General features: G+C 42.3%; 2 protein-coding genes across 2 annotated transcripts in view; one reads left to right on the top strand and one right to left on the bottom strand.

The window, feature by feature from the left end:
* The first annotated feature begins 822 nt into the window (after nt 1-822).
* ndufb2 (NADH:ubiquinone oxidoreductase subunit B2) lies at nt 823-6,862 on the top strand. The gene is made up of 4 exons (XM_063217116.1): nt 823-1,006; nt 1,504-1,648; nt 1,966-2,100; nt 6,651-6,862. The coding sequence occupies exons 1-3, from the start codon at nt 921-923 to the stop codon at nt 2,065-2,067; spliced, it is 333 nt and encodes a 110-aa protein (XP_063073186.1). The 5' UTR covers nt 823-920; the 3' UTR covers nt 2,068-2,100; nt 6,651-6,862.
* A 3,655-nt stretch (nt 6,863-10,517) lies between these two features.
* The window catches only part of kdm7aa (lysine (K)-specific demethylase 7Aa), a 38,483-nt gene continuing 30,066 nt past the window's right edge, over nt 10,518-18,934 (bottom strand). The window contains exons 8-18 of the mRNA XM_063217115.1: nt 18,846-18,933; nt 18,072-18,178; nt 17,789-17,880; nt 17,464-17,550; nt 16,331-16,570; nt 15,837-15,961; nt 15,245-15,366; nt 14,978-15,060; nt 12,931-13,073; nt 11,864-12,387; nt 10,518-11,160 (exon numbers count right to left, since the gene is read on the bottom strand). Coding sequence (XP_063073185.1) covers nt 11,072-11,160; nt 11,864-12,387; nt 12,931-13,073; nt 14,978-15,060; nt 15,245-15,366; nt 15,837-15,961; nt 16,331-16,570; nt 17,464-17,550; nt 17,789-17,880; nt 18,072-18,178; nt 18,846-18,933 — 1,700 coding nt within the window. The 3' untranslated portion in view covers nt 10,518-11,071. The remainder of the gene's footprint in view (nt 11,161-11,863; nt 12,388-12,930; nt 13,074-14,977; nt 15,061-15,244; nt 15,367-15,836; nt 15,962-16,330; nt 16,571-17,463; nt 17,551-17,788; nt 17,881-18,071; nt 18,179-18,845; nt 18,934) is intronic.

Genomic DNA, 18,934 nt, shown 5'->3' with positions numbered 1-18,934 from the left:
GACGGCTGTAAATTATAAATGGTCTTCTATTCAGAAATGTGCAATATTCAAGCCTGCTGTTTTACTCCCAAACAGCAGGGGACAAAGGAGTTAGCTGTAGTATCAGGTCAGGCAAATGACAAAGAAGAATAAGTCCACCAATCACAGCACAGATTATTGGTGGGTCATGCAAGAGAGAGTTTATGGGTAATACGAGAGAGGAATCTCGCTACTTTTTCCGGGTGGTACTGTCCACTAAGTGGCGCCATCCAGACAGCGCAGAGGAGCGCCAAGGAGCGCAGAGGCTGTTGAAATGAATGGGGTTGCATGGAGCTCAACCACGATGCTGCCATTGCTTTGGGAGAGAATTGGTATCATCGTTTCATTTTATTTTTCCAAAAGGCAGGATAGATTATCCTTTCAAACAGCAGTTAGTTTGAATGTTTAAACTTGCTGGATCTTTGTAAAATACGTCTTTATTGTCAATATGACGTCACGAGTGGCTTCACACACTGCGTTTAGATTGGTCGGCCGGCTGCATTGCTGTGATCACGACGACCGTAAAGCAATTTTGTTAGCAAGATGCTAGCGGAGCCTGACTCATAAATGCCAACGCTGTAGGAAATCAGAAGGACATAATTCCCAGGTTATTGTACATTTCATTGAAATTCACATTGGTTTCTCAGAACTTACAGTAATATTGTCAAGTTTCAGCAGACAGCGAGCACAATTGTCAGTTATTAGCGCCAGCCTTATGAGCTCTGCTGTCTCGACAGCGCTCCCTAGGTGAACTGCAGGCACGGGTTTGAGGGGGAGATTCAACACTGTATGTAAACCCACTGTGGTCATACGCTGTGTTTAGAAGGTGACATTTTGTTATCGGTCTCCTCAGACTCAACATCACTGGGAAAGTCAAACAGTGATTGGAAAATAAAGTCACTATGGCTTCTCTCGGGAGGGCTTATGGTGTCCTCCGAGGTGGCATGCAACTTGTTCGACGAGGGCCACAGAGAATAGTCGTCAGAAGGTAAATCGCGGCTTTTTCGTTGGTACTTTCTTCAGAATGTAGCATGTCATTTATAGCATAGTGCTAACGTTATGTATGCTAGCTCCATGTAACATGACTATTTTGCATTCCTGTAATGTACATTATTTATATACATTGCACTGGAATAGGTAGACTGATATGGAAATATTGCTATATCCGATTTAAGGTATGTCTCATGTACAATGTCAATAAATACTGAGCGAATATGGTCTGTTGAAGGTAGCTCAGCTGTAGAACTAGGTGTAGCTCAGCATGAGATGTGAGGCTTCCTGCCGACTGTATCTGAAATTTTTTGTTGAACCAGATCTTAAAAAGATAAACCTGCCTACTACAACCTAGCACCCTCAGTTACGGAGTATAGAGTACATGCTTAGTCTGACCATATGAAGTCCACAGATAACCAACCCCGGTTGGCAATCCCTGTAGTCGGCCCTTTCCTCCCCCCTGTCCTGATCTGAACCGAATTGCACTTGCAGGGCAGGCGGCGGCCCGCACATCGAGCCCCAGTACAGGATGCCCCCCCAAACGACCAAACACCAGGTCTTCCATTCGGAGCTGCTGTCCAGCGCTATGTGGTTCTGGATCTTGTGGCACATGTGGCATGATTCAGATGCAGTACTGGTGAGTGGCTTTGAATACAATCAGGGAAGTAATTGGATGACGACGAGCACACGTGGTAAACAGAGTCTACCCACCTGTCAAGCGTGTCTTCACATTATCCACAATTTTCTCACCCACCTATCAATACGATGTACATACCCTATAATAGATTTGATGCATCTAAATCGAGGTACATTCTCATAAACATTTCACAGGGTGCCAACATCTTGCACTGTGCAACCACCCAACCATTACTACTTTTGTATTGTTCTCTTCTACACACGAGACTAGGCCTGAGATACTAAATTGTGAGTGCGAAATCTGCTTTTCTTGTGCAGGGCCACTTCCCATGGCCAGATACCAGCGAATGGACCGATGAGCAGCTCGGCATCCCTGCTGATGATGCAGAGCCTGCTGAGGAGGAGGAGGACGATGATTAAAAATCCCCCTGTATTTATGAAGCTGACCTCCAGGTGAGACTTGCATTGGGGCCAGCAGTGACCAAGTGGCTAGGGAGTTTGTCTTATCTAGGTGTTGCAGCTTTGAATCCCACCTGACCCTCTTCCTACATTGATTGTTAGAACCCATTTCATCCTTGGCTGAAGTAACCTTAAGCAAGGCACCTAACCCTACATTGTTCCTTCCAGGGACTTTGTAACCAATACCTTGAAAAATAATAACTGTAAGTTTTGATAGAAGTGTCAGCTAAGTGTAATGTAATGTAAAGACATTACTTACATAAATTTGCCATTTGTTGTACCAGAGCAATAAACCGACATTGGCAATACTTTCTTTAATTGTGGCCTAATTGTTCATCAGTCTTCAGATCAGAAGGTTGCAGCGGGTTTGAATGTGTGTGTTTGAGTAAAACAAACCTTGTTTTATTCTATAATTTACTGACATTTCCTCCGAATTTCGAATGAAAATATTGTCATTTAGAGCAATTATTTGCACACAAAAAATCACAAATGGTCTAAATAACACAAAAGATGCAATGTTTCCAGACCTCAAAAAAGGCAAAGATAAGACGATGTTATTCACTTTGTTTTAACTTAGGAAGAGTTCAGAAATTATTATTTGGCGGAATAACCTTGGATTTTAATCACACCTTTCATGCATCTTGGAATGCTCTCCACCAGACTTTCACATTGTTCTTGGATGACTTAATTCCCTTCCCGTTACAAAAAGTCAAGTTGCTGAGTTTTATATGATGGCTTGTGACATCCCTCTTCCTCTTGATCACATTTAAGAAGTTTTCAATGGCACTCAGGCCTGGAGTTGGGCTGGCCATGGCAGGGTCTTGATCTGATGATCCTCCATCCTCATACTAATTGACAAAATAGCATGGCTTTGAGCATTGCCTTGTTGAAAAAGTCAGTCCTCAGAGCTGGGTAACATTGTCAGAGTGGAGGGAAGCAAGTTTTACTCCAAGCTAACTTTGTATGTGGCTTCAGTAAGGCACCTTTCGCAAAGATGAAGCTGACCGATTTCAGCCTTGCTGATCATCACCTATTCTCTAACAAATTTCACAGCAGGTGCAAGACACTGCAGTTTGTAGACATCTCTAGGTCTCTAGCTAACCATTGGATGGCCAGGTGTTGGAATAGATGTGAAATTTGGCCCAAGGATTGGTGTTGATCTGGGGATGCTTCACCAAGGCTTGAATTGGACAGATAAATCTTTGTGAACGACTAAGTTATCTTGGGCCAAAACTTGTTTCCTTCTCTTCTGACAATGGCCCCGAACACTGAGGACTATTTTTAGAGGACAATGCTCCAGCCACTAAGCTTGGCCAATGAAGCTGTGGATGGAGGACCACCAGATCACTACCCTGACATGGCCAGCCCAAACTCCAGGCCTAAACCCCCTTGACAACCTGTGATCAATAGGAAGCTGGATGGTCAGAAGCCATCAACCCTAGCTCAGCAACTTGAATTCTTGCACCAGGCCAAGAATAAAGTCACCCAAGAACAATATGAAAGCATACCAAATCGCATGACAGCTGTGACTAAAAATCAGGCTTATTCCACCAAATATTAATTTCTGATCTCTTTCTAAGTTAATACATGACTATTTTCTTGTATTTAAGTGAATATCATCTTGTTTTCTATGCCCTTTTTGTGGTCTGGAAACAGTGCATCTAACGGTAGGGACACATAGGAGGCGAAGCAAGCGAAGCGAAGAGAGGCGAAATCCAACCGTCATCAGGTCGTCCGGCATGGAACGGTTTGCGTCGCAAACCGAAACCGTACGGTCTGGATGTCACGGAACGGGGTGGTGCGCAACCGCACGGTGTCCACGGTTTCCAAAAAAAAAAAGAGAGAGAGTGACACTCCGGCGCACGACGCAATTAAAATCCTACTACTTTTACAAGCATAGAACACGTAGGAAATTGGGTGTGGAAAGACTGATTTCTATCAGCCAACTGAAATGCATAATGTGACAGCATGCACCAGCTGACTACAGTAGGCTACAGTAGCCTGCGCAAGTGCAGGTCGGTCAGCAGCGTCTCCCTCTCCCAGCTCTCTCTCCACGTTAGCGCAAGTGACTGCCCCCAGCCTTTATTCTGACCAATTTAAATTAAATGAACATGAATTTACAAAAAAATGAAAGATTAGCAGAACAAAGTAGACTATGACTTACGTTACAGTAGCCTAGTGTAGGCTATATCCACGTGGCATTGAATGGGGATCCCGGACGGCAAAATGCGAGATAACTGAACATGTCCATCAGATTCACTGCGCTGTCCTTAACTGTTAGGCCTAATTATCAAGTCAAGTCAAGTCAAGTTTATTGTCAATTTCTTTACATGCACTGGTCATACAAAGAATTTGAAATTGCGTTTCTTGCTCTCCCATGCAGACATAGACTAATCTAGGTAAAGACATAGACAGTATAGACATAGACAGTACTCATACATGGACATAGACAGTATGGACGTAGACATTGCTCATACAGACATTTAAAGTGCAAGACTGGACAACAGAAGACTTGTAGAGAACATACATTAAGAGGAGGTATTTTGTTGTGCTTTTTCTAAAAGTCTTTTATAGCGTTCTGACATAGTAATAGTAGCATTTGAAGAAAATAAATAATTAAAAAAAGGTTTTATTAAATACACCAGCAGCAGTATGTGTGTGTGTGTGTGTGTTTGTATGTGTTTTGTGTGTGTGTGTGTGTGTGTGTGTGTGTGTGTGTGTGTGTGTGTGTGTGTGTGTGTGTGTGTGTTTAGTGCAGGTAGAAAGTGCGGTGTGCGTCTGTGTGTGTGTACCTGTGTATGTGTGTGTGTGTGTGTGAGTATGAGTTGTGTGTCAGTGTGTGTATGTTTGGGTTTAGTGCAGTGTGTGTGTGTGTGTGCGCGTGCGCGCGTGTGTGTGTGTGTGTGTGTGTGTGTGTGTGTGTGTGTGTGTGTGTGTGTGTGTTTAGTGCAGGTAGAAAGTGCGGTGTGCGTCTGTGTGTGTGTACCTGTGTATGTGTGTGTGTGTGTGTGAGTATGAGTTGTGTGTCAGTGTGTGTATGTTTGGGTTTAGTGCAGTGTGTGTGTGTGTGTGTGTGTGTGTGTGTGTGTGTGTGTGTGTGTGTGTGCGCGCATGTGTGTGTGTGTGTGTGTGCGCATGTGTATGTTTTGAGTTAGTGCAGGTTGAAAGGTAATAATTATATGAGGCCAGTTAAACTCTGATGGAATGAAGGGGACTTTGTGCTGTTGCCTAGTTAACATTGATGTTTAACACTATAACCAAAATAAAACTTGACTGTTTTAACAGGCTCAGCTTCACAGGAGTTTTTTTGAGACATTCTTGTGCATAGGCCTACAATTCTAAAAAAAAAAACGATCTTTTTAAATTATTTGTTACCTTAACTGTCACATTTTAACATAACCTAACCCTATCACTTGTTCACTTAAAATTGAATTTGACTTCTGATTTCACTTCTATGCCTCTCACGGCCGGCAGTTTCATGATAGGAAGCAACTTTCATCCTAAGCGCAAAACTCGCAGAAAGCGGTATCAAAATAAAAGTCCAATTCGTTCTCAGTGTGTCATTAACCAAAATAGTCATACTGCACTGACCTAATGGTCCCATTGCCTACAGGAGTGTAGCTGTTTTATTTTTACACATCAAATGTGTTATAGTAAGTAATATTTGAATATTTGTCAACTTAAAAGTTAGGACTTAGTTCTCCCTTTTTGTGAAATAAATGGAAGCATGTTAAAATCATTGATATCTTTCCTCTTTCAGTAACTTCACCTTGTTACAGGTTAAATGAAGTCAAATTCAACATGCCCATGATAAGCTTACATTTTCATTGTAATTTTTATATTATACATTTCCAGTGCATAATGAATTTTATTTATTTAAAAAAAAAACAGAACCGTACAAAACCGAAAACCGTGACCTTGAAACCGTGATATGGACCGAATCGTGACTTTTGTGAACCGTACCACCCCTAGGTCGTCGGGGCGAATCAAATGGAATGGATCAGTTATGTTGTTGATTTGATTGGGCCGCGGCAGGCGAATTCGCTCCTCATTTGCATAACATTAAACTTTATTTAATAATTTCGCTCCTGTTCGCTTGCCATCACTTGCCTTCGCCTCTCTCATAGGAATGAATGGCAAAGTTTGCATATTTGTGTGTATGTGTCCCTACCGTTAGGTGTTACTTTGACTATTTGTAATTTTCTGCCAATTAATGCTCTAAATGACTATTTTTTCTTTTGAAATTCGAAGGAATTGGTAGTCGGTAGTTTATAGAATGAAATAGCAATGTTTTACTCACATACCTATCCATAGTAAAATCAGAAAAACTGAAAAAAGTCATTTTTTCCATGGCTGTAATGTACCAGTAATAGATATTTTACAAATGTATTAGATATTAATAACATTAGGCAGTGCTAGCCATTAATGTTTAGCTGGAACTACAAACGTCATTTATAGTATTTCTCAGAGGTAGAAGCATTTGAATTACAGCTGACAAGTTGATTGACACATGGTCCTGTTTCTTTTCCCTGATTTTTTTGCAGGTTCCCCATTCCACTCTGAAGACCGATCTGCATCGGTGACCCTGATGTCAGTGTTGTAAATAGATTGTCATGAAAGCCTGATTTCTCGTCGTCCACAAACTTCCCTCAGACAAAACCTGAACATGTTGAAAAACATTTGATGTGATGAAAGAAACGGCTGACGAGCATAATGTTGTTTTCACTTAATAAACAGATTTATTTGCCACTTGAAATCTGGTTCAAAGCTAGTATAAAGAACAAACAGTTCATACACAAAAGAAATTGTCATTTTTCCCCCCCATTTGTCAATATTTACAGGCCATCTTTGAAAATTGACATTGCATTTGATTATAATTTCTTTAAATTACTAAGCACATAGAAAATATTGAAATCATTTCCATTCTATAAATTCAAACACAGTGACCCATTCCATACCACAGATGTGATGTAGAGATGAAGCCAAATAGTTGAGGAGTCTTGAGGGTCTTGACGGGCATGGTCAGAAAATGCAGAAAAAGAATACCGGTACTTGTGCCCCTCTGAAGCACATGCTTGAAGAATTTCATCAGCCTCATTGAAAACCCATGATTTTGTGACAATGCCCATTTCCCCCCTGTTGACCCCTCAAATACTGTACACGTCACTATGAAGGTGTGAGTCAATGCCCTGCCACTTTGCTAGCACCCCTAATTGCAAACACATGGAAATTAACCCTTGGGGAACACTCCGAGAAGCGGATGTCACTTGACCAGATGAGCCATACTATGGTAAAACTTCTAGAAGACAAGCCTAACCTGGATAAGCTACATTGCTTTAAGGAACACCCCTCTGGACTAGAGACAAGCACAGCAAAGTGGTTCGAATGTCTGTGGAGGGTAATGAGAGAGGATCAGGGGAAAGACAGTAACAATAGTGCTTACTTTAGTGAGGGATTCATTTTTTTTTTTCTTTTAAATGGGAGGTGCAATTGCCATATGTACTCAAAAGGTAAATGGGATTCCAACTAATCAAGTTTTAGTTGTCTGGTCATGGTGTTTTGTTAAAGCTAAAAGAATATAATGTGCTTAAAATAATTCGTTCTGGGATCTAACAACCTGCATGATGAAAGTAGAATAGCTTTAATCCGTCCAATGGTTCTGTAGTCGTTGACTAACAGGAACCTCAGAACAATAATTCAGTAGCAAAGATCACACTTGCATGTAGATGTACAATCTACATCCGAAAAAGGTTAGGCCAATGGGAACAGGACTTTCAATTTAGTCCGAAGTTCTCAAACAGAAAGGGTTCTCATAAATTAGAGACAATCAACACATTTGTGATGCCACCCCAAAAACGACCAACACTAGGTACATAACAGAGGTACACTCTGATGTTTGCTCAACATTTGGTCAAAGTAAAATCACGAGTCATTAACCTGCTATATTTTAAAATTACGCAATTCACTTTCATATGGGACATCCATCAACATGAGCAACTATCCATGAAAAGGTAATGAAAGATGGCCATTAGGTAGCACACCAATCTAGAGACTTGGCCGAAAGCTCAGGATCAAAACGATATTAATAACGTAGAAAAGCAAGCAAATAGCTGTCGTAATGGTTGCTGAAACCATGGCGACACAAGGTGGACAGTTGCTGGTGATGAAATCGGATGACAGCTCTGTGATTCGTTCCCTGAGACAAAACTGCAGACCCCACTGAGCAGTTAGGCACCAATACCATCGCACACCAAGTCATTTGGAATCTTCTTCAGTTCAAAAATAAGCATTGTAATTCAACATAATTGGAGAACATGGCGTTATGCATTGTCGTGGACATTGCATGATTTTTAGTAACAGGCTTTTTTAAAAACAAAAACAAACAATTCAAATGAAAACCACATTTTAAGATTAGTACTAAATTTACCACTATGCAAAACACCTGTGGTATAAACAATGAGAGCACAAATGGATGTCATTTTTTTTAGCACAACAATACAGGCAACTGAGTCCCCCTCACAAGGTTTGGCTGCAGTTTTGCCCAAATGAATACCCAATGCCCCCAGTCCTCAAGCAAGGCATTTTTTTTTGCAAATGTCAAGGAAACTTTTACTTGGTATGAGTTAACGAGGTTGATCTAAAAGTAAACCGTTTTAATAATATCAACATTTACAAAAAATACTTTGTACAGTGTGGAGGTGAGAATATTCGGATGCATTCAGCACTTAATAATAAATACACAGTTGAAAAGCCATCAAAAGGAAAAACAAAAATATCAAGTCAGATACCAAAAAAACAAAGAAGCAAATAAATTAAGTAAGATAATTCTATCATTCATCCATCCCTGTACATCATCTAATGCCTTTAATTCCAAGCAAACACCTAACTCTAAAACACTACAGATGGCAATCTCACCCACTTCTTCCCCTGACCAACAGATGACTGTAATGTAATGTAATGTAAAAGATGACAGCAGAGCTCTTGTCAATGGTTTTGAGTTGATGTGGCATGAGCTGCATTTTTTGAGTCACTGAAATATTAAAACATATGGCTTCAATAAATTATATTTTTAAAAACCCATCACACAACTACACGGATGCCTAACGCCGGCCACTCCATCAATGTGAATGAAAGACAGTTCTGTCATGTGCACAAATGACTTTAAAAAAAGAGAGGTGATTCGTTAGTGGTGATCAGAGGAAGACAGTTTTTTTTAGGTGAGAATGCCCTCTAGAATTCTACGTTCACACGCCACTGAACATCAGATCATTATTGCTGGTGAGACTGAGATAGGGGGAGGGGAGCGAGCAGGGAAGAGAAGGGGGAGGAGAGGGGGTGGATACAATGAACTTCAGCACCATTGAGGAATTTTTTCCAGTTTATCGCCATAGCACCTTTCCCTTCTCAAGGTCAAAGGATGACCCCGTTGTATCAAACAAAAAGATAGAGACAGGTATAGACAGCTATTTAGAATTAAAGACACAAGTTAGAAACATAGACAGGTTGGTGTAGAGAGACCAATAGATGGAGGAAAATACCAAAAGGTAGGTAGACAATCAGATCGTTAGCCATTATGACTGAAAGATCCTCATCCATCCAGGTCACGGTGGTCAAAGGAACCAAGTTGTAAGCAACTGAACTTCCCTTTTTGGAGCTTGAATACGTATGCAACCACCACCCAAAAAGCTTTAAGTCTGGCCTGATGTTGGGGAAAAGGGCACCTTAGCTCTCTGGATCGCTGGAAGTGGAGATGTAGGACACCACTCCCCTTATCACATGACAGGCATATAGACAGACGGATGGATTGACAGAAAGAAAGTCTGAACTGATGTCAAGAAGCCAGAAGCCTTAACTCTCTAGATCACTGAGGGTGGACATGTAAGACCACACAGTTCATCAATCATCACATAACGTTAAGAGATAGTTCTGCAGACAGACATACGTATAGATTGACAGACAGAAAGAAAGAAGAGAAAGAAAGAAAGAAGAGAAAGCAAGAGAGACCGACCTCACAACTTTAGGTGATCCCCCCACCCCAGTGTTTAAAACCTCAACAGGCCTCAAAATGTGGCCTGTCCTCCATCTTAGGAGTTTGTCCTTGATTGTCCTTGGCCTCAAAAAAAAAAGTTTAAAAAAAAAAGCACGACGAGGCTCGCTCACCTTGGTGCTACAGGGATTCATGGAGGTAGGGTTACAGTGGAAGCTCCAATAGCATGGAGACAAATTAAACAAAAAAAAAAAGCAGAAACGTAATACCGGCTGGTTGCAACTGGTTCAACAACTGAACGTTTTTTTTTTTCTTGCTGCCATGCCAATACGGAAGGAGGTTTGCCCTTATCCTCGGCAACATGTAGGCAAAAATTGTTGGAGAGCATACAAGTGTTTAATTTCTTCTTTTTTCTTCCTTTTTTGTTTTTTTGAAGTCACAACCATAGTAATTTTTCCACAGTCCCTGCAGTGTCGAGAACATATCCTCTTTTCTTTTTTTCCCATCTCTCCTTTAGCTCCACCATCTGGGTGTCTTGAACAGGTGTAGCAGTGTGCTTGCTTCCATCAAAAGTACCCTGTCTCATAAGCATGCACAGTGAGTGAGTGAGAGTGTGTGTGGGTGTGTGTGTGTGTGGGTGTGTGGGTGTGTGTGTGTGTGGGTGTGTGTGTGTGTGGGTGTGTGGGTGTGTACGAGTGGGGCTGGATGTGATGAATGTGCGTGGGCATGTGGTGTGTTCATGGGTGCTGCATCATGCTCCAGACGTGGCGTGTGTGTGTGTGTGTGTGTGTGTGTGTGTGTGTGTGTGTGTGTGTGTGTGTGTGTGTGTGTGTGTGTGTGTGTGTGTGTGTGTGTGTGTGTGTGTGTTACTTTAAACCAAAAGTTCAAATTAAGTACAAGAGCAGATCATTCCAAAGCCCAGAGACAGTAGGCGCTCTTCTCTTCTGTGAGAGCATCTCTCCTCCTGCATCTCCGTGGCTACACAAAGAGGCGATTGTGCCGGCTGAGCTTCAGGATCTTCCCCAGTCTCTGCTTGGCGGTCGCCATTCCTTTTTTCGGTCGCTTGCCTGTGATATGTACACAATACAGAAAATGGTCAAATAATTAAAGTGATAAAAGAACCTCCAACATTTCCCAATAAGATATGAAAAAAATGTATTTCAGTGCCATCACATCCATTTAAAAAGGCTATTGAAAAAGCTAGGGAACACTTGCAGAGAACAGACCAACCTTGGGTAATTTTAACACTAATTTCCCTAATTTCCCATGGTTCATCAACAAAATTCCAGACTCAAGGTCCAATTTCAATTAAACACCATTCATAAAAAAATCTATTAATAGTTATTAATAGGCATTATAGGCCTCATGCTTTACTGCAGTACCGCTTGGTAACGCAGCGTCTCTGTCGAAGATAAAGCTTAACTCCAACACAAATCAAAATCTGCCCCAAGATGATTGGGCTGCCCATAGCAGACCTATTCCAGAAAGCTCACAACAAGAGTATGCTTCAATTGGCCACATGCATCTCTACTGATCTCAAACACATTCTTCATTCTTCCATTTTGTCTGTTGGTGCTTATGCTCCACATGAATGGCACATGTGCAATAGTCTTGTGACGATATGTGTGACGATATGTGTCCTGTCTTAAACAAGTCTTGGTCAGGGATCATTTAAGTTAAAACTGACTATAAAGTACTATTGTATTGTATCATATCGTAAGCGATTCTGTCATTAACCAGCAGAGCGGTAAACCACCAGCCGTGTCGTACCTTTTGTGGCCTGATTGCTGATGGGCGGGGGGTTGGAAGCGTGCCTCTTCGAGGGGTGCAGTGGCGGCGACGTGGAGCTCTCGCGGTACTGGAAGTCGATGCGAGGGCTGCTGCCGTTGTCGGCGTCCTCCTCCTCCTCCTCTTCCTCCTCCCCCCGATCCCCCTCTGTCTCTCGATCGCGACGATCCTGATGATCCTGGTCTTGGTGCAAAGGGCTGTGAGCGAGCTCCGTGTGGTCCCAGGCCTCGCTGCTACTGTTGCCCTGACTGTCCATGAAGCCCTGGTTGCCGCCGCCTCCGCCTCCACCAACTCTCATCCCTCGCTCCTCCTCCGACTGGTGGTGGTGGTGATGGTGGTGGTGTTCGTGGGGTGCGGAGGGTGGGCGCGCTTGGTGACCGAGACGGGACCACCAGGGCTCCTGGGAGCGCGCGTCCTCGTCGCTGGGCTGCTGAGGGCACAGTAGCCCCGCCATGGACAGCATGCCCTGAATGGCTTCTTCTGTGCTTGGTGAGGTAGGACGTTCTCTGTTGGAGACGACGCAACATGGTTTACATCTTGACCACATTTAACGAAACAGTTGCGTAGATTTCCACAATCCGATACTCATTCAGCTACATACTGTTCATGGGTCAATGACATGTTTTTTTTGAGGAGGGGGCAACCACAGCTAATGCCCATAAATTAATTAGTAGTTGGTAATTAATGTACTGCAATGAATATGCTACTTAGCTAATCCACAACAAAAAAGAAGAATTTAATCCATAAAATAGTGGCATTACTACTAGTAAGTCATTGAGCCACCATCTGAGAAATATAACACCTTGACTTTCATGCTGTTTTCAGAATTTTGAAGTGCCAGCACACCATTGTATTTTTTGGCCTTCTAAACAGTAACACCCCACATGGGCTATAAGATTGTATTATCTTCATACAGATCAATCAGAAACACAACCTTGTTGTAGTTCTATCACACCATGACTATGAGATAGAGACTAGAAAACGGGTGTTGTTGCGTAACCTCAAGTCAGGCTACAGTTACACTATAAGGAAATTGCTGGCGTGCGCACCTCTTGAGTGGCCTGTGTTTGTGATTGTGTTTCGTGTTAGCCTGCTGCTCCCCTGAGTCCTCCATTGAGCCCTTCACATCCTCCCTCTCGTCCTCCGAACTCCCTGAATCCGACGACGACGATGACGAAGACGAGTCCCTTCGCTGGGAAAGTGACAGGGAAAGACAAATACTTCAGTATACCAATAATGATACGATGTTTCAAAAAAATACATGAAGTTACATTAAACTATAGAATACACGTTTAGCCATTCATGATAATTTTACAATACAGTGCATTTATCAAGCTATGCTCCATGTGAATCACAAATCAAACTACAGATATGCAGAGAAGAGCAGGCAGTAGCCAGCAAACACAAAATAAAGTACAGTACAAGGCTGAGCTAAGTAGTCAAAGTTGACTAAGGCAGGATACAAGTATGCGTTGCCATGCGATTTTAAAGTACATTTTGAGTAGAGCACCAGACACAATGTACACATGCGTACGGTGCAATATAGAGCTTGAAAGTGACGTCACTTCCCCCGTTTTCATGGGACCTCAACAGCGTTTTTAGCCGAAAATCGTAGCATGTAATCCAATGGCAATAATGTAATAAAATAATATTTCGATCGCCTTCGAATTGTGCCACGAGCTCCACATATGTTGTTTCTGATATTTTTGTTTAATTTTTCGTACCAAACTGTAAACGATTTAGAAGGGTGTGTTTCTTCACATTTTTCATGCAGACGGCCTCGGAACAAAATATTGATACTTCTGCATGAATAATCTATATCTAGCCTCTTAAACAGCATATTTGTAGCCCAGAGCATATAATGACCGAAATCAGAAGATATTAACTCGCTACCATGCTGTTAGATGGTCAGCTTAGGTCCCGTGAAATGCGGAACTGAGGGGCGGGACTTTCAAGCTCTATTGACAACCGCGAGGGACAATCTTCTGGAATTCCATGTGGATGTCGCGGTACAATAATGAATTCCATGTGGATGTCGCGGTACAATAATGACGGGAAATAATGAGAGCCCCGCTGGCCATCTGCCCCTACATGATCCTTCCTTTGTGCTTTGGTAGTTCGGGGTACTTGGTGGCGTACGTAACTTAAAGGATAACGATTTCAATATGCTGTTGTATTGCTCACGCTACCCTTGACTGGTCAGTACCCAGTGATGCTGCGTTTTTCGACTTAGCCCTTTCCGAGATCTAAGCTATTCTAATGGGGGCAAACTTTGTTTACATTTAAAACCTTTTTAACATAGACCTACTCAAATATTACCCCAAAAGGTATCACTATTTTGTCTGCTGGTGTTGCATAACCTTTCGGATGTTATTTGGAATAAATCAAGATGTTTTTTTTTTTTTAAATGTGAACATACTCTGCCCGCATTACAATGACCAGGATCTCGGAAAAGGTTGAAGAAAAATAAAAATTCTCAGGTACTGACAAGTCCAGGGTAGTGTGAGCATTACAACTGCATGTCGCAATTGACAGAAGTTATCCTTTAAGGGCCACAGCAAGCATGTCCCTGGCCTAACAGTACTGGGGTGCATTTCTGGAAAGCGTAGTTGTTAGCAGTTAGCAACTTCGGTCGTTGCCAATGGGAAATTGCATTGCAACCAACGAAGTAGCTAACATAGTTAGCAACTACGCTTTCCAGAAATGCACCCCTGGAGAGAAGACACCGGCGCAGCATAGACATGATTCTTTTTTTCTTCATTTCAATCAAGTGCACAATACGTAAGGACCAACGCTGACGAAAATGGTCTAACCATCGAAACGTTAATCCCTAAATGTGGTCTAACCATCGAAACGTTTGTCCCTACATGTTGTGCACTTGATAGAAAGGAAGAAGAAAAAAGAATCACATCTGTGCTACTCCGGCATCTTCTCTCCAGTCGACAATTCTTGTTCATCTCCTGTTGCATCAGATGAAAACACACAGAAAAACGTGAAATTACTCCTTTGCTGTTGACTTACAGTACATTTTTACAAAAATACTTGCACAAGTCTCAGTCAACCCATTGAAAAGTGTGATGTGAAGGCATGCAGTACCTCTGTGCTTTCACTGTCTGACTCTGTGTCCGAGACACTTGACATTTCTCTCCTGAGTTCTGGCTGAGCACTTGAATTCATGTCTGTGAGGAGGAGAGGAAAAGGGATATTTGTCTTTAGTACAAGTGAACACATGACAATTTCCACAATGAAGTTAGAAAATGATATTTAAGAAACACCCTCATCTACTGAACATGCACCTTTCTTAAGCCTGGAACGTCAGTTCAGGTAACTTGGAGACAATACCGTTTAGCTGGTGTTTATTACCTTTTCCTGTGGAGCATGGCTGCTCTTCATCTGAATCAGTCTTTTCCATCTTGACCTGTTGAAGTTGGCAAGAAATCATGCTCCCATCCTCAGTCTTCACCAGGCAACGAGGCCGCTGATCTCTGTGGAGGCACGAGAGAAAGAGAGACTTTTCTCAGTTTCAGACACAGCAATATCTGCCTTTGTGAGTAGCCCTTGTAGGCCTGAAATGTTAACATCCTAACAGCCCCAAAGTCAGCTCCATTGACAATTCTGCTACAGTATGTACGTAATATGTGTATGTGAGGGACATGTATACATGTTTTTTTGTTTATAATGGTGCTGTGAGGAGGGGCAAGACACTGGCAGCCAACCACGTGAGCTAATATTTTGACCGACAGCGGTTTCCAACAATCAGAGGTTGAGTTGTGCGCAGCAGGATCGCGCATCCAGGGGGAAACAAAAATGTAGAACCCATCTATTGAGGATTGAAATGATTTTCACACAGATACAAAGATGTATGAAAAAAGCAAAACAGAAAAGTTAACTTATTATAATGAGCTAGTCGGCCTCCAGTGAGCTAATCAGATGCGGACAGACCGCAAAAGCTCACCTGACAATTCTGCCATTGCACATCACCAGGTGCAGGTTGTTGTCCAGACCCTTTTCGATCGTGACTGCGGAGGCCATGGACACCTTGTTGAACTTCCCGTGCACTTTGGTGCTAAAATCGGGATCCTATGAAACAAAAGAAACAAGGCAAGGCCTTCAGTCAGATTAAATCATATAAACATCTCACTCGCCAGTTGCTGTGTAGCATTCATAAGTCAACAGAAAGTCTGGTACAACAGAAATATTACTTGTCCTCAACTGGAAAAAAATGAACCAGTGGCACATTCCACACACAGTGTGATTTAAATTTTTTAAGTATTATTAAACAATCAATTTTTGGTGTCATGACTAATGCAGTATATCGTAGAAGTAAGTATCGCGATACATTGTCACGAATCGATGCAATATATCATGAAAATAAATATTGTGATGCATTGTCATGATGATTTTTTTCCACACCCCTAATGATGTCACCCATCTGCCTCCACCTCTCACCTGCTCCAGGGGCCCGACCTCCAGCCGCTTCAGCACCTCTCGCGTGTGCCTCTCCAGGACTTCCAGGTTGTTGGGCAGCTTGGGGCCGCCGTGTTGATGGTGGTGCTGCTGCTCCCGCAGTCTCCGGGCCATCCTCCGCGCATGGCACCCCCGCTCCAGCGTGGAGCGAGTCAGGGGACAGCCCCCCATTCCCTGAGATTTCATTGGCTTGTGTCCGCTGCTGTTGCCATTCGGGTCCTCCTGGATTGGGTCGAGTCATAGAGAGACAATGGGAAGGGTGGAGTGGATGTTTGATTTCTAAATGCTGATGCTGTCGAACTGATTAGGAAATTGGATGTGCGCTTACGGAATATTTCACTTTACATGAAATTAATATGTAAATTGATTCAATAATTGCATTTTCCAGTTGGAAAGAGTGAAGTGCATAGATATAAATGGTTGAGAATGAATGGTTGAGGCATACTGTATATATATTTTATTCTAAAATCATTAGCATCACACCATGTCAAAATTATATGATTTCAATGCCCATTGCAGGGTCATTGTCACGGCATGTGAACTGCATGTAAAAACAAAATACAGTTATGCTCAAAATAATAGCAGTGTCTTTACACTTATCTTTCCAAATTTTCTTTCTTTATAAAATTGAAAGAAAAAGGTCTGCACCCTTAAATCTCCTTTGTGTTCGTTTTCATAATAAAAAGAACACAAAGGGGATTCAAGTGTGCAGACATTTTTCTTTCAATTTTATACAGTTTTTGTTTATGTTTGGCACCTTTTAATCGAGAGTGCGGTGTGATCCGGTTAAACACCAATTTTCTTTCTTTGAAATAGAATGTGCAGTGTCACCAATGCATTTTTGCTCATTAAAGTGAAATTTATTTGAATAATTTGGACATTTACTCACCTTTGTAAAGGTACTGCTATTATTTTGAGCATAACTGTACCATGTTCATGTACCATGAACCCATAAAAGTTGACAGTTTGACATTTCCCTGTGTAGCACCTGCAATCTCACTGATAGTGAGTTTCTACCTTCCCCTTCTATCACCCATGTCCACACAATGAATGACCACAGGTGTGCACCCTACCGTCACATTCCAGCCCAGGCCTTATCTCTAGAGTTCACCTACCTCCAGGTAGCGGATTTCCTTAGTGAGCTCCTTGACCAGATGGTGCGGTCTGATATGGTCAGGGACCTCACTGGTGGGCGCGGACATCTGATGAGGGGAGGCAGAAGAAGGGGGGGATAGATCGATAAAGAGAGATAGACAATGAGATGTCTTCAAGGTTGCCATGCAATATAAGTAAGTGGTGAAACCTGAATCTGTTTTTTATGTAAAAGCAGGCGATTTAGTCACTAAAAAACACAGAAAGACAATTTCAAGTCCAAACTCTGTTTTGGCAAAAGAGTATGTTACTGCCTTCTGGTCGAATGAAAGCATTGTGTTGGCGTACCTCTCTCTTCAGCCATGTCTTCAGTGCACTAATTAAAGCTTTCACCCCCTCCACCAGGTAGGACTGGGGCACGCAGTTATCCTCTCGCGATTCTGAGGAGAAAGAGTCATGTTCAAACATCTAGTTTAGACAGACATTGGCCTTTTGTGTTTGTTTGGTAGTTTGTAATTGAGTATTAACAAACATGTCTTGACTGACACTGTAGTTCAACAACGACAGGTAGACCAATAATTCCATCATTTGCAAATAAAAAAATGGCAAAGCCTAATTATGATTCCTTTACCTCTCAGCGTTTCCAGGAGGTTCTTGGCCACATACCAACAGATGGCCTCAAAATAGGGGAACTTGAAGAGGTCAGGAGTCTTCAGTCTTCGCTCCATCTCATAGCACCTGGTAGACCCACAATCAATCAATATCCACTTTATCTCCAACCTTGAATATGCTTTAATAATAATATAATGTGTATAATGTCATGTTCTTTATGAAAACAATGGTCGTCGCACACTCAGAACTTCATGCAGTACATCTAATGAGACCAACGTTTCGGCTTAGGGCTTCCGTACACCGGCTCCGACAAAGTGCTGAGCACTGCTCCGCAAAAGTTCGATTCCATTGTTCTCAATTGAACACAGCACACTGGTGCCGATGTTCGCGGACATTCGCGGATGTCGGATAGCTATTAGAGACAAGTTCTATTTTGTCGGCGCCACCCATTGACTATCAATGCTATGTTCGTGTGAAATTGGGATTGGGGGTCAGAATTGTGTCGGAAGCGAATGTGCTCCGCAGTGCTGTCGGAGCCAATGTGCGGAGGCCCTTACGCCTTCATCAGGGTCATGGCCCTGGTGTCATTAAATGTATTGCATGAAGTTCTGAGTGTGTCACGACCATGGTTTCCACAAAGTTTAGTATTGACCGTCACACGGTGTGCGTTTACTAAAACCAAAGAAAGACTCTACATAATATCATGTTCAAAACTACTTATTTCAAAATTAATTACAATTATGTTTTTCTTTAGGTGTTACTGTACTTTTGGGGAAAAAAAGGCAAATCTTACCTGAGCTGCATGCCAATATTCAAATTGTGAAGAAAGTTTCCTCCAAACGCCATGCAATCCTGAGAGGTGAGCACAGCATGGATCCATCC

The sequence above is a fragment of the Engraulis encrasicolus genome, chromosome 15, assembly GCF_034702125.1.
Source record: "Engraulis encrasicolus isolate BLACKSEA-1 chromosome 15, IST_EnEncr_1.0, whole genome shotgun sequence".
NCBI classification, from domain to species: Eukaryota; Metazoa; Chordata; class Actinopteri; order Clupeiformes; family Engraulidae; genus Engraulis; species Engraulis encrasicolus.
Note: the sequence above shows the minus strand (reverse complement) of the source record. Positions and strands in the feature narration are given on the sequence as shown.

Bases quoted from the DNA above. Each gene is read 5' to 3' on its own strand.
- ndufb2 (XM_063217116.1), top strand. From the start codon at position 921: ATGGCTTCTCTCGGGAGGGCTTATGGTGTCCTCCGAGGTGGCATGCAA. The intron at 1,007-1,503 runs GTAAATCGCGGC...TTGCACTTGCAG, and splicing joins CAGAGAATAGTCGTCAGAAG to GGCAGGCGGCGGCCCGCACA. The intron at 1,649-1,965 runs GTGAGTGGCTTT...TTTCTTGTGCAG, and splicing joins ATGATTCAGATGCAGTACTG to GGCCACTTCCCATGGCCAGA.